Raw genomic sequence first — 14,209 nt, 5'->3', positions numbered from 1 at the left:
ACGCACACGCGGGCAAACCGTTGGGGGGTGTTGATGACTCCATGGCGGTTCGTGCGGCGTGTGAAACGAGCAAAGCATATTCCGTCCTCTCCCTCTCCCACGCGCCGGAAATGATTTGTGTGTGATGTGTGTTCTGCTGACTGCCTGCCTCATGCTCTCTCTCTCTCTCTCTCTCTCTCTCTCTCTCTCTCTCAGCTGAGTCCCCGTCTTCTGGGACCGGCTTTCATCCCCGCCATATCTTCATTTCTTCTTGCTTTCTCTCTCCCTACGGAGCTGTAGCCGCCAACCCTGCAATGAAAGTCGGCGTTGCGCGTTCTCGCTCACGGGAAAGTTAAGAGTCATACATGGCTCAGCGCTCTGGCCGTTCGCCAAGTACGCACTGGCACTGGTCCGTCCGTCTCGCGTCGTCCGTCGGCACAGTCGCGAGCGCGTCCCGTTATTCGGTTATTAGAGAGAGCGGCCTGGGCGGCAGCAGCAGTCAAGAGCAAGAGCAACTGCTGCCGGCGAAGCGCGGCGCTTGCATAGTAATAGCTGCAAGGTTATAGCGTCGCCCGATGACGCTAGCGTGGCTACGCATCCCATTGGTTGCCTTTCTGTCCCTTCTCTTTCGCGCTCCTGCAGCCGTCAGGAGGCTTGGCAGAGGGCTGGACTGCACCTAAACTGCAGGTCAGACTGCCGACGGGAGGGGAATCCCGGCGTGCGTTGCGTTCAGATGCAATGTGAAATGCATGCATGCATGTAGCTCAAGTGAGAGAAAATCTCTCACGACACTACCAAGGGGGAAAAGCAAAGCGCAACGAGAGATAAAGTCATGTCAAGCAGAGGAGAGCAGAGTTTAGTTGGGGAGTCAGATCGTTGATTTAAATTGTATAGGGAAAGAGAAGGTTTTCTTCTCTTTTGTTTTTCCGACCAACGAGCGATAAAGAAGAGGATGAAGTGTTTTGACAGACTGAAAATGGATGATCCGTTCCTCCCCCGCGATTGATGCTCTCTCTAGACAAAAGAGAGCTGTAACAAATGAGAGCCACAGATGTAATGGTCGTGGCTCGTAAATCTCAACAAAGAAAAAGGTTTGGCTTCCCATCAATAAAGCCAGGGTTAATACAGTAAAAAAATGCACCCATAAATGCACCCTTTTTGCTTTTGGCAAGGCTCTCCGGCAACAGACCTCTTTCCGGTCTCTTGCATGCCTTCCCTCCGCTGAAAATGTGAATAAGTGACGATCAGAAGCAATGAAATCGAAACGCAAACCGTTTGCTGTCGCAGGCCGGTTGAAAAAAGACCAAAGCACAAAACCAAGCCGTCTCGCTTGGGGATACTAAAACTCCGGTGACCGTGCTCGCTAAAAAGTCCTTTTGGTGGGGGACGACAAATGAAAGACCCTCTTTTACGAAGGTCTTCCTTTCCAATCTTGACGAAGAAGTGAAGATGCTCTATCTTCTGGAGACCGCTGTAAATTGAGAAGTGGGGTATTGGCAAACTCGAACGATGTAGGAAAAACAAAAAGAAGAGACACAAGGAGATGGGATGAGCGTTTAGACGCGCTCGCTACACCTCCTGCTTCTTCTTTTGCCGCGACTCGTGCATGCTCTTCCGCGCATCCTGGGCTTCCTGCACCGTCTGGAACGGACGCGAGCGGAGACGCTCACGGATCGATCCGACGGAACGGCAGGCCCAGGCGCTGTAGCCGTTAGGGCTGAAGGGGAAGAGCACGAGGTTGTCCTGGCGCTTGATGAACTGCTCCGGGTTGGGCGCGGGCGTCGAGGCGATGATGTCAATCTCGGCGGCCAGCTGGTTGCAGTAGTCGTCAAGCGGCAGGTCGTTGACGTCGTTGCCGAACGGGTTCTCGATCTCGCGGCCGATGGCCTCGAAGCCCAGGATGATGTATGCGGCGGCGATGGTACCAGGAATGGTGATCCACTTGAGCTGGGGCCACAACTGGAAGGGCAGCAGCAGGACGTAGAGCCATGCGATTTGCGAGATGGCAATCGTGTATGCGATGGGCAGGGGAGTGTTGAGAACACGTTCGGTACCGGCAAGGACATCGTTGAGCTGGTAGATGGCTTGGGCTTGGGATGGGGTCAGCTTCTGTTCATTTCGGATGCTGATGTCCAGCTGGGGGGTCAACATACTGGCTTGGACCTGGTGGTAGCCCTTGAGCTTCGGCTCCTGGCCCTCGGGGGCCTCAGTCAGAGTATCGATGTACCGACTGAGGTGGTTGAGAATCTCGAGGGGCAAGTTGCCAAGCGGCTTCGTGGCGCGCTTGAGCTGCTTGCGAGGGTTCGACTCGGCCATGGGCATACCCAGGTATTCACCAGCCGTCTTCCAGGCCGATTTCCTGGGCGGAGACAGAAGGTTGGGATCTTCGGCTTCCTTGGCGTACGTATCGAGGTGCTGGACCAAGCCGTGGAGGTCCTCGTAGTGGACATAGGGCTCGAAACGCAGCTTGTGCTTGAGAGCGTTGGCGAAGGCCACGATAAGGTTCAGGCCGGTCCTGTTGTTCGGTCAGCTAATGCCGAGTGTGGTTGGATGTTGGAGAGACCGACAGCTTGCCAAGCACATCCTCCTTGCCCTCCTCGCCTTCACGCTCGTGGGCAGAGACCCAGATCTCACGAGCGAGACCCTGAGAGATGAGCATGAGCTGGGCCCAGTACTTGCGGCCCTCAGAGTAGCGTTCGTAAGCGGTGGTGCTGCGGAGCGAGATGGCGAGCGAGACGACGAAACCGAGGACAGTCAGGAGGATGTTGGAGACACCGAGCGGGAAGACGAATTGGGAAACGCAAGTACTGTATGTCATTAGCACGAAGCCTTGAGGTTGCAAAAAATCAGCACTGCAATTGAAACACACATTAACGTCGCCCACAAACCGCAACTGATGACAGGAAACACAAGCTCCGGGAAGATGCTTCCGTGCATGCGTAGGAACATGGGCCATTTCGAGTGCTTGTCGATGGAGCGCGGTCCTTCCTGGCAGGAGGGTTAGCAGGGGCGGTGACGGAGCCGGGAATGGCGCGTACGAAGTAGTCGTCCAGATCAATGGACTTGGTGCGCTTCTGGCGGAACTTGCGCATGGCGGGAGCCACCTGGGGATCGGGGGAGAAAGTCGCCTCGAGCGGCTTTGACTCCATGTCGATTTTCTCCTGGTCAGTGACGGCGGTGCCGCTGCTCGACGGCGGGAGGTGGATCGAGGGCACCGAGGGCGTGGGCTCGATGTGCTCCATGGGCGGGTCGATGCGCACGCTGCGCTGGCTCGACCGGAGGGTCGACGAGCGCGCGCGGCGCGATTGGTACTCCACGCTGTCGGCCATGGTGTGATGGGAAGGGAGAAGAAGAAGGTGACTTGACTACGCGTGTAGGAAAGGTTTGATAATGAACGCGGGACCTTTAAAAGGGAGTGCAGGACAAGGTAGCGGTCGCTGACTGGAGAACAAAAAGACGGGTGTTGCGCGCCACAGCGGCCTTTTATTGTTCGAGACCCCTGCAGCGCACGCTGCCCATGCTGCGTACGAGCAGATGCAGCAGAGTGCAGCAATGGCCGGTGCAGGGAAGAGCTGCTGCCCAGCTTACGCTTCGGGACGCCTGAAACGGAGCCTGTGCGCCAGAGCTCCGGGGCAGCTCAGCGCCATCCGCGCCTGGACGCCCTGCCCGCCCTGGACGCCCGCCGCCTCGGACGCTGCGCCGGCCACTGCATCGTGCACTCTTGCGCGCGCGTGTCGACGCCGCGCGCCGGGGCAGTCGATGGCTCCATCGCCGGCGACGATCTGGAAGCTCTGGACACGGCCGCCGAAGCACGCCCCTGCCGCCGCGCGAGCTGTGCGCGGCGAGCTTCATGATCGCCACGCGTTGCCATTGCGCGCGCGACCCCGGCTCAGGTACCGCCTGCCTCACCGCCAACGGCCGCCATCTGCGTCGCTCCCGCCCGCCCTGCGCCATCAGGTCCAATTCCTCCACTCACCACCCAGCACCCCAACCTTACCCGTCTCACCACCCCCTGTTCCATGCAAGCCACCGCAGGCCTCGCGCCAGTCAGTCGAAGCGCCCCCTGAGCAGCGCATCCACCCGGCTGCCTCTTACAGCATCATGCACCCGCGACCTGACGAACCGCAAACCGCTGCGAGCCTGCCAGCTCTCAACAATTGTCGCACGCCGCTGGATGCGGCATTCTTCGCCGCCGCCGTGCGCTGGCACCAAGCTTCCTTGCCATCCTCGGCTTCTCGACCCTTCGTTTATTAGGTTCCCCTCGTAGGCCCCGGACCGCCCCACGCCAGAATATGCCGCGGCCGCAGAAGCGCTGGAACCTTCTTCGGCGCTACCTGCGAGGCTGTGACAAAGGAAAGTTCTAAGGATAGCAACGCACGACGTACTTGCGCGTACCCGTCCACCGCCGTGTCCGCCGCCGCCATTCTCCCCGCCGGGGCCGCATCATGTGAGTGCCTTCTCGCAGTGGCTGAAGCGGCGGCTTTCCTCATCGACTCGATCCGGCATCCTGTCGCTCTGCACCAGCGCCGCCAGTCGTCGTCGGCGCCGGCGGTATCCGGCCGAAGGCGGCATGGCATCGTCAGCGTTTCGACCACACGCCTTCGCGCCACGCCGGCGCCTCGTACGGGCTGATTTTTTGCTTACTCGCAGATTTTCGTCGATCGAGAGAGATCCGCCTGCGCCTCTTTGCGGTCGAGACGCGCGATGGCGAATCGATAGAGGGTGTGTGTGTTGATCAAAGCGGGGTGTTCGGGTGATTAATCGCAGATCACTCCAAAGCGCCTGCTTGCGCCCTTCGCCTGGATACGAGATCGTGCTATGACAATCGCTTGTTTGAGTGAACACCACATGAGCAGATGGGACGACGTCGATCAATTGGGCTGCTGTATCGACATACAAAGGAGAACGTGGACAACGTCGTGCGTTCGAGACATTGTGGATCGCCCGACCCGCACTATGCGGTCATGCTGTGCTGCAATGCCACGCGTGGGCCATTGTGGTACCAGGCTCGTCCACGTATATGGGTGGCGCAGGGGCCGGATGCAACCAGCGTCATGCCACTTGATGATGGGGCTTAGGATTTTCGGCTACGGACCTAGCTACCTGCGTACGACAGGAAACCAGCACTCGGCTGGACTGGACAGTCCAACGGATATGTCCGAAGTGTGGAAAAAAAAAAAAAGAGAAAAGCCAAGCCCGTATTCGAAATCGCCAAGGAGAAAGCCGGGCAGAAGAGAAAACGAGCAAATCAAGTGGTTGACGAGAGGAAAGAGAAGCGCCAAGAGAGCTTCTCGTTGATTCTCCGCCAATTATCAATGGAGACCAATCTTTGTGAGGTTTTCCCGGGGTAAAGAAACCCGGGGCTTAAAGTGCTAGACCTCTGTCGGTAAGGTACCGGATCGTGGGTGCCCGCTAAGGTTTCAGCGGTGTAGGAGCATCGTGGTGATATGTCGCATACTCTGCTGATGTGTTAGTAGGTTAGAAAGTGAGACCGCCAGGCTACTTGCCAAAATTTGTTTCTGTTCTATCTCCACGGCTCTCCGCCGCACTTCTCCTCAGCTAGTGGCTTGTGGTGCCAAGCCCTTTAATAGCCCCGGGGTCGGGCGGTCGTATTTTTCTAGTTCGTTAGACGCGATCCGAGGGTTGGCAATCGGGCTCTCGCAGCCCGGAAGTGTGGTATCCAAAACAGCCTCCTCGAGCAACTTGAATCCTCAGATCAGCGAATGTTTTGGGTCCGCGGTGTTTTTCTTTTCTTTTCTTATGTTTTTTACGCTTTGCTTTCAATCCAGTGACATCCATCATGGGGTGGACGAAACTGAAGGCCAGGAGTTCACATTCCCCCACCAGAGAAAGTGGACGGCCTCGAAGCGGACTTGGCCTTGGCCTGGGCCGCGGCCTCCGTATTGAGACGGCCCCTCTCTATCACCTCGGCATGGCTGATTTCAATTCCCCTCATCTGGCGCTTAGTACCCATCATCAACTGCACGACAATGCGCTCGCCATCCTCGTCGTCCGGCCTCGCATGGATGGCCCCAAACATCTCATCCGGAGAATCCACGAGCTCAGGGGAGGGACGATACAGCGCCAGCTCGCCCGTCTTGAGCTGGTCCTTGGGCGCCGCGGCTTCGTACTCCTCCTTGGCGTGGTTGATCCAGCTCAGCACCCTATCGCGCATGAACAGGGTGCCCGGGCCCTTGAAGCAGGTTGCGACGTGCAGCGGCTCGAAGTCCAGCACGCCGGCGTGTTCGAGCATCGCGCCGTCGCACTCGTCGGCGTGCCAGTCGGGCGGGTAGCCCTCGGCGACGTGGATGTCGGTGAAGATGCGCAGCTCGTAGCCGCTGTACTCCTTGTTGGAGCCGACGTGGTGCATGTGGATGTACTCGAGGAAGCGGCGCAGCGGCGTCAGCACGTCGCCCCGCGTGTTGGCCGCGAGCCACGCCCCCAGCGTCGAGGCTTCGGCGTCGAGCGCGTAGCCGATGATGATGCGCGTGTTCGGGGTGTGCATGCCGGACACGGCGGCGAGGCGGCCCAGGTCGTTCTTGTAGTTGAGGTGGCCGGCCCATTGGGCTTCCTTGACCACGGACATGTTGTCGGCGAAGGTGTTGGCGGCGCCGGCGTCCATGAAGCGGTGGATCTCGTACGAGTTGAACTTGTCCATCCTCTCGATGTACGGCTTCCACTCGCGCGCCGCCTTCTTGCGGGCCTTCCAGTGCGGCGGGATCGTCTCGTCGTCGGTGGACTCGTCGTTCTCGTAGACGGTGGTTTCAACCCATTCGGTGGGACGGCGGTTGCCGGGCAGCTGGAACGTATATTTCGGAACCAGCATCGTGAACACCATCTTGCCTGTTAGCTGGTGTGGAGGGTTCGGGTTGTTGTTGCGGTGGTTTTGCGCGAAAGATCTGGACCTGGAAGGTTGTGACGCGAAGAAAAGGGCGCGGAGAAGGCGGGGTCGGACTTTGTGGTTAAAGATCTTCAAGCGGGACTGGAATATCTGAGGTCTTTTCGGAGCTCTTTAAACCTAGATCTTGAAGGCGGGGTTGCAGTTGTTGGAGTTGACGAAGAGGAGCGATTCCCATAAGGGAAACGGAGTCTTATATCGACCATGCGCCACATCCATGTCCACATGACGGTCGCCGGTAGGGGTTCACCTGCTAGATCTTTCTTCCCTTCTTCATTCACTCTCATCAGGGCTCAGGGAATATCTTGAACCGAGCGAACGTTGAAATGACTCGACGGTCCATGACCAACCTTGCACTTCAACAGCCGCCCTCGTGCATGGCTGCAAAGGAACATCACCCATCATGGTGTCGTAGCACTTTCTCCTCTCTTTACCACCATTTATGGCCTCTGCACTGACTATTGTCTGCTGTGTCTACAGAATTGATCAAGCATTAATTCACGAAGTCATCCAGACAACGAAGGAAATAGGCATTCAAATAAAATCTTGTGCTATCAGCAAAAACCTCAAGCGACAGACGTAGAACTTCCATGACCACCAGGAAATTTTTACAATGAGATTGGTTTGCGGCTGAATCTTTCACAGGAGCTAAAGGCCATCATCCATCCGCTTTCGACCCTTTGCGGTCGGACCAGCGCCTCGGCCTTCTTTCTCCATTTCTGGCAATCCGTGGAAGCACGGAATCTTATCTCCCAAGCGTTGCATTCCTCGCCCTTGCTCGCGCCAGATAAAGGCTCACGGGTGCCAGGCAAGGGATAGACGTGGAGCGCAACGGTACCGCCCTGCCGGGCTCTACAGGTGACAGCCCACCCGGCAACGGCAAAGTCCATCGTTCCAGAAATGCGCCCTGCCGACAGTGTCCCATGTCACTCGCCCCTCCCTACAGCCGTCCGCTGGACAGCGTCGCATGAAGCTGCTCTCAACTCTCTCAACCCAAAAGGTTTATCCACCGACAAATCACTAGCCTCAGATGGTATCTTTCCGGAAGCTGACCTTCGGCCGCCGCCCCTCTGCGGCCGCACATGCAGAACACGGCCGCGAAGGCGATGATGGAGGAGGTGGAGGTGGAGGTGGCCGAGGAGAAGGAGGGGGAGAACAAGTCGGAATGACAGTCCTGCACCGCATTGGCGGCAGCGGCGGCGGCGGGCGAACGCGCTCGCAGTCGAACGCGACCGACGGCCACGGCTCCTGGACCGTCTTCGACGGCGCCAGCGTCGCCTACACCGACTCGATCCATCAGCAGCGCCAGCCCGACGGCTCGCGCGTCGAGCTGATCGAGGAGGGAGGAGCCGGCGACGACGACAACAACAACATCAACACCAACGACGCCCACAGCCTCCACAGCGCCCACTCCAAATGGACCCAAGCAACCACCGCCAGCAGCAGCCTCGCGGCCAAATCCCCCACCACCCCCCAGTCCACCACCGCCACCGACGCCGTCCCCTCCTCCTTCTCCCTCCGCGCCCGCCGCGGCCACCGCCGCCGCCGCCGTCATCATCCCCACCTCGACGACGACGCCGCCGACGACGACGCCACCGCCCGCGCCCGCCGCATCCACAGCGTCGCAACCCGCTACTCGTCGCTCCCACCATACGTGATCCACAAGGACAGCGAAAACGACGACGACGACAACATCTCCACCGCCGACGCCGACGCCGACGCCAACACCAACACCACCACCAACAACAACAACCCCTTCCGCGCCCCCGCCAACTCCCCGCTCGACCCGCTCGGCGCCAACTTCTCGGCGCGCGCCTGGGCCCGCGCCGTGCTGGCGCTGCAGGCCGCGGAGCCGGGCAAGCAGCCGCCTCGGACGGCGGGCGTGGCGTTTGCGAACTTGCGGGTGAGCGGGAGTGGGATTGGGAGCGATGGTGGCGGGGCGGAGTATCAGGCGACGGTGGGGAATGCGGTTGTTAGGGCGTTGGTGGGAGGAGGAGGAGGGGGGGTGTTTGGTTGGTGGGGGAGGGGGAAGGGGAGGGGGTCGCGGAAGGAGATTTTGAAGGGGCTGGATGGCGTGGTGGAGGCGGGGGAGATGATGGTGGTGTTGGGGCCGCCGGGGAGTGGGTGCTCGACGTTGTTGAAGACGGTGGCGGGGGAGACGGCGGGGCTGAGGGTGGATGGGGGGAGTTATTTGAATTATCAAGGTGAGTGAGTGTGGGTGGACGGGTGGGTGAGTGAGTGGAGGAGGAGGGGGGAGGCCGACTGATCCACGGCGGGTCTTGCTCGTCTGACCTATGGTGACGGCTGTTTCGAATGAAGAGAGGGGAGAGAAGAGTTCTGGCTGACTTTTTGGGCTTACATGTCCACAAACACAGGCATCTGCGCAGACCAGATGCACCACGACTTCCGCGGCGACGCCATCTACACGGCCGAGCAGGACGTCCACTTCCCGTCGCTGACGGTCGGCGACACGCTGTTGTTCGCGGCGCGGGCGCGGGCACCGCGACTGTTCGTCGGCGGCGTCGACAGCTCGGCGGCGTGGGCGGCGCACATGCGCGACGTCGTCATGGCCCTGTTCGGCATCGGCCACACGCTCGACACCAAGGTCGGGAGCGACTTCGTCCGCGGCGTCAGCGGCGGCGAGCGGAAGCGCGTCACCATCGCCGAGGCCACCCTGAGCAGGGCCCCGCTGCAGTGCTGGGACAACAGCACCAGGGGGTTGGACAGCGCCAACGCTCTCGAGTTTTGCAAGACGCTGAGGGTGCAGACCGAGTATCTGGGCGTCAGCGCGTGCGTGGCCATCTACCAGGCCAGTCAGAACGTGTACGATGTGAGTGGTTGATATCTACTGTGGCGAGGATGTGCTGACGGCGATGCGTGCAAGATGTTCGACAAGGTGACGGTGCTATACGACGGCCGCCAGATCTACTTTGGCCGGTGCGAGGACGCCAAGGACTACTTCTTGGATCTGGGGTTCGAGTGTCCGCAGCGCCAGACCACGGCCGACTTCCTCACCTCCATGACTAGTCCGCACGAGAGAGTCGTGAGACAGGGGTACGAGAACCGTGTCCCGCGCACAGCTGAAGAGTTTGCGGCCGTATGGAGGGCGAGCGATGAGTACCACCGGCTTCTGGATGACCTGAAAGAGTACAACAAGAAATATGCGTTTGGAGGCGAGTATCTGGAGCGCTTTGTGGAGTCGAAGAGGACGCAACAGGCCAGATTTGCGTAAGTGATCCGAGTGGGTGTTTGACAGTAAAACAGCACCTGACAGTTCCAGACGAACAAAATCTCCGTACACCCTGTCGTACAGTCAGCAAGTGCGGCTCTGCCTGTGGAGAGGCGTCAAACGTTTGAAGGCCGACCCCAGTCTTACCATCAGTCAGTTCATTGCGAATGCGGTCATGGCAGTGATCATCGGAAGCGTGTTCCTCAATCTGGAAGACGATTCCGACCACCTCTTCCAACGCGGCGCCGTCATATTCTTCGCCATTCTCCTGAACGCCTTCGGGAGTGCACTTGAGGTATTCAGCTCCTGCGTGCTGCTGCGCAATCCGCTAACGCACCCGCCGCTGCCCAGATCCTGACCCTCTACGCCCAACGCCCCATCGTCGAGAAGCACACGCGCTACGCGCTCTACCACCCCAGCGCCGAGGCCTTCGCCAGCATGCTCACCGACATCCCATACAAGATCTGCAACTGCATCATCTTCAACCTCGCGCTCTACTTCATGACCAACCTCCGCCGCGAGGCCTCGGCCTTCTTCTTCTTCCTGCTCGTCTCCTTCGCCCTCACCCTCGCCATGTCCATGATCTTCCGCACCATCGCCTCCGTCTCGCGCACCATCTCGCAGGCCATGGTCCCCGCGACCCTGCTCATCCTCGCCATCGTCATCTTCACCGGCTTCGCGATCCCGATCCAGTACATGCGCGGCTGGTGCAGGTGGATCAACTGGGTCGATCCCGTCGCGTACGGCTTCGAGGCGCTGATGGCGAATGAGTTCCACGGCAGGCGGTGGGATTGCAAGAGCTTTGTTCCCGGCTACCCGGGACTGGCGCCGAGGAACAGGGTTTGCGATGCTGTGGGCGCGCAGCCGGGGGCCGGGTACGTGAGCGGGGATGCGTACTTGAGGACGGCGTTCCGGTACGAGTACGCGCATCGGTGGAGGTCAGTTCATGAGATTATAGCAATCCAACTAGGGGTGGGTTTGGGCTAACGAGAGACCGCAGGGACTTCGGCGCCGTCGTCGGCTTCATCTTCCTGTTCATGCTCACGTACCTGCTCGCGACCGAGTACATCAGCGAGAAGCGTTCGAGGGGGGAAGTGCTGGTGTTTCGCCGTGGGCACGGACCGAAACCTTGTTCTTCTCCTGCCGCTACGCGGGAGGATATCGAGACTGCAGCCGAAGGGCAGCGGGCTGGCATCGTTGGGAGCGGGGCCGGTGGGACGGGTTCGATCGCGAAACAGACGTCTGTTTTCCACTGGCAGAACCTGTGCTACGACATCAAAACCGCCGGCGGTCCCAAGAGGCTGCTCGACCGTGTTGACGGCTGGATCAAACCCGGGACGCTGACTGCGCTGATGGTAGGTTCCTCGCGGGTGCCCAAGGCGGACGTGTACAGGATGGGGCTAATGATGACGTCTAGGGTGTCTCGGGTGCCGGCAAGACCACGCTGTTGGACACGCTTGCAGCAAGGACGACCATGGGGGTCGTCACCGGCGATGTGTTGCTCGATGGTCTGCCGCGGAACATGGATTTTCAACGTTCAACCGGTTACGTTCAGCAGCAGGACCTGCATCTGGAGACGTCGACCGTGCGGGAGGCGCTCAATTTCAGCGCTCTGTTACGGCAGCCAGCCCATGTTCCAAGGCAGGAGAAGTTGGATTACGCGTGGGAGGTGATCAAGTTGCTAGAAATGGAGGAATACGCGGATGCCGTCGTCGGTGTCCCGGGAGAAGGTGGGTGGCGTCCATTGGAACATCCTTTGGGGAAGTCTGAGGCATGTTGGTGCTAACCTATCCAGGTCTGAACGTGGAGCAGCGCCGCCGGCTTACAATCGGGGTGGAGCTCGCTGCCAGGCCCACCCTCCTCTTCCTGGACGAGCCCACCTCTGGCCTGGACTCACAGACGTCGTGGGTCATCTGTGATCTGATCGAGAAGCTGACAAAGGCCGGCCAGTCTGTGATAGTAACTATCCATCAGCCAAGCAGTCGGATTTTCGAGCGTTTCGATCGCTTGCTCCTCCTGCACAACGGCGGAAAGACCATCTACTTTGGCGACATCGGCAAGAACTCGCGTACCGTCATCGACTACTTTGAAGGAAGATGTGAGGAGAGCAAGCGATGCCCGGATCAGGCAAACCCCGCCGAGTGGTTGCTGGAGGTGATCGGGGCAGCGCCGGGGTGCAGCTCAGACGTAGACTGGCCGCGAGCATGGCGAGACAGCTGCGAGTACGACGCCGTGAGCCAAGAGCTACTACGTCTGAAAGAGAAGCCGCTCGAATCGAAGAGCGGAGATGCCGGTACCGTCAGCGGCGGCCTGGTCGACTGCAGGGAATTCGCGGTGCCTTTCGGGACCCAGATGCGAGAAGTGACGAAGCGGGTGTTCCAGCAGTACTGGCGGACGCCGACCTACATCTACTCCAAATTCTCCGTATGCTTCTTCTCGGTAAGCACCACTGCGCCCACGGCAGTCCGCGTTTTTTTTTTTTCTTCCCACTGACCCAAACCAAGTCCCTCTTCATCGGCCTCGTCTTCCTCAACTCGCCCAACACGATCCAAGGCCTCCAAAACCAAATGTTCGCCCTCTTCATGCTCATCACCATCTTCGGCCAACTCATGCAGCAATTCATCCCCCTCCTCATCACCCAGCGCACCCTCTACGAAGCCCGCGAGCGCCCCTCCAAAACCTACTCCTGGCCCGCCTTCCTCCTCGCCACCCTCCTCGCCGAGCTCCCCTACAACCTCGCCGCCACCGCCCTCGTCTTCCCCCCCTTCTACTACCTCGTCCTCGGCCTCGGCCTCCAGCAGCAGCACCAACACGCCCTCCTCTTCGCCCTCCTCACCCTCACCGCCCTCCTCTTCGCCTCCACCCTCGCCCTCGCCGTCGCCGCCCCCGCCGCCTCCGCCGAGGCCGCCAGCAACGCCGCCCAGCTCCTCTTCAGCCTCTCCCTCGTCTTCTGCGGCGTCCTGCCCCCAGCCCCGCTCCTCCCCCCCGCCTGGCGCTGGCTCAACCGCGCCTCGCCCTTCACGTACCTCGTCGCCGCGGCGCTGAGCGGCGCCCTCGGCGGGAAGGAGGTGCGGTGCAGCGACGAGGAGGTGGCGGTGGTGGAGTTGCCTGGCGGGGTGGAGGGTGGTGGGTGCGAGGCGTTTTTGGGGCCGTGGGTCGAGGCGGTGGGGGGGTATGTCGTCGTTGGTGGGGGGGATGATGTGTCGCGGTTGCGGTTGGGGCCCGGGGAGGGGGGCGGGGCGGTGAGGTGTGGGTATTGTAGGATGGCGAGTGCGGATCAGTTTCTGGCGGGCGTGGGCGCCGAGTATGCGGAGGCGTGGCGGGATTTTGGGATCCTCTGGGTGTATGTCGGGTTTAATGTTGTCGCGGCGTTGGGGCTGTATTGGCTGTGTAGGGTGCCGAAGCGGTGGGGGAGAAAGGGGAGGACGGGGTCGTGAGGAAGGCTGGTGTGGAGAGGGAGGAGAGGAGATTGTGGTGGTGAGATGTCGGAGGTAGGTGTTGGTGGGGAGTTTGGCGTGCAGCGTGGTGGGTGGGCGGCGGCATTCCGGTTCTATGTCTTGGTGGATGGTTTAATTCCTTGGTGTTCTACTAATGAAGGAGTCAGGGAGGATGGTGCTGTTTCGTTGGCAATGGTGGCTCCGTCTGGTTTTGTGTGGAATACAAACCCCACTCTGCTTAATAATTAGATAGAATGAAGCCACTTCTCTCCCACTTTCTTTGCACTGCCCAATCCTAAATCGAATGACGTTGGAGGCTTATAGGCAGAGACATGGTCACTGTGAATAGGATCCGTACTATTTACGTATCTTGGGACTGGTGCCAGCCAAGGGTGTCACCGGCGTTGAAACGCCATGAGCCAGACTAGGGCATTTGCTCGTTCAGACATAGACTGAACCCTGTTCCAAATCCAGGCTTCGGCGGTACGCTTGTGGTACCATATAGGTGTGGCAAGGCGCAACTGAAGGATTCGGTGCAGTCACTGAGGTCATTCAGGATGCGGCGGGGTGCTAGATGCTTATATTTTCGGCTGCACAAACGGTATCATGTTGCGCCTCCGGATGATGTGTGGCTTTGAGAGGGTCCGAGAGGGATAGCCGCAGGTG

At 59.8% G+C, this 14,209-nt stretch overlaps 3 protein-coding genes across 3 annotated transcripts; 1 reads left to right on the top strand and 2 right to left on the bottom strand.

The window, feature by feature from the left end:
* Positions 1-1,548: 1,548 nt before the first annotated feature.
* Positions 1,549-3,308, bottom strand: BKCO1_8400030 (uncharacterized protein; the record flags this gene model as incomplete). The annotated part of the gene is made up of 4 exons (XM_020279563.1): positions 1,549-2,494; positions 2,547-2,786; positions 2,849-2,967; positions 3,018-3,308. The coding sequence occupies 4 exons, from the start codon at positions 3,306-3,308 to the stop codon at positions 1,549-1,551; spliced, it is 1,596 nt and encodes a 531-aa protein (XP_020125589.1).
* Positions 3,309-5,809: 2,501 nt separating this feature from the next.
* BKCO1_8400029 (uncharacterized protein) lies at positions 5,810-6,817 on the bottom strand (the record flags this gene model as incomplete). The annotated part of the gene is made up of 1 exon (XM_020279561.1): positions 5,810-6,817. The coding sequence occupies one exon, from the start codon at positions 6,815-6,817 to the stop codon at positions 5,810-5,812; it is 1,008 nt and encodes a 335-aa protein (XP_020125565.1).
* A 1,090-nt stretch (positions 6,818-7,907) lies between these two features.
* On the top strand, positions 7,908-13,543 carry BKCO1_8400028 (uncharacterized protein; the record flags this gene model as incomplete). The annotated part of the gene is made up of 9 exons (XM_020279560.1): positions 7,908-9,081; positions 9,253-9,707; positions 9,762-10,105; positions 10,158-10,401; positions 10,458-11,044; positions 11,107-11,461; positions 11,524-11,836; positions 11,902-12,545; positions 12,611-13,543. The coding sequence occupies 9 exons, from the start codon at positions 7,908-7,910 to the stop codon at positions 13,541-13,543; spliced, it is 5,049 nt and encodes a 1,682-aa protein (XP_020125566.1).
* Positions 13,544-14,209: the final 666 nt, after the last annotated feature.

The sequence above is a fragment of the Diplodia corticola genome, assembly GCF_001883845.1.
Source record: "Diplodia corticola strain CBS 112549 chromosome Unknown scaffold84, whole genome shotgun sequence".
In the NCBI taxonomy this organism is placed as follows: domain Eukaryota; kingdom Fungi; phylum Ascomycota; class Dothideomycetes; order Botryosphaeriales; family Botryosphaeriaceae; genus Diplodia; species Diplodia corticola.
The sequence above is the reverse complement of the archived record's forward strand: the minus strand, read 5'-3'. Positions and strand labels throughout refer to the sequence as shown.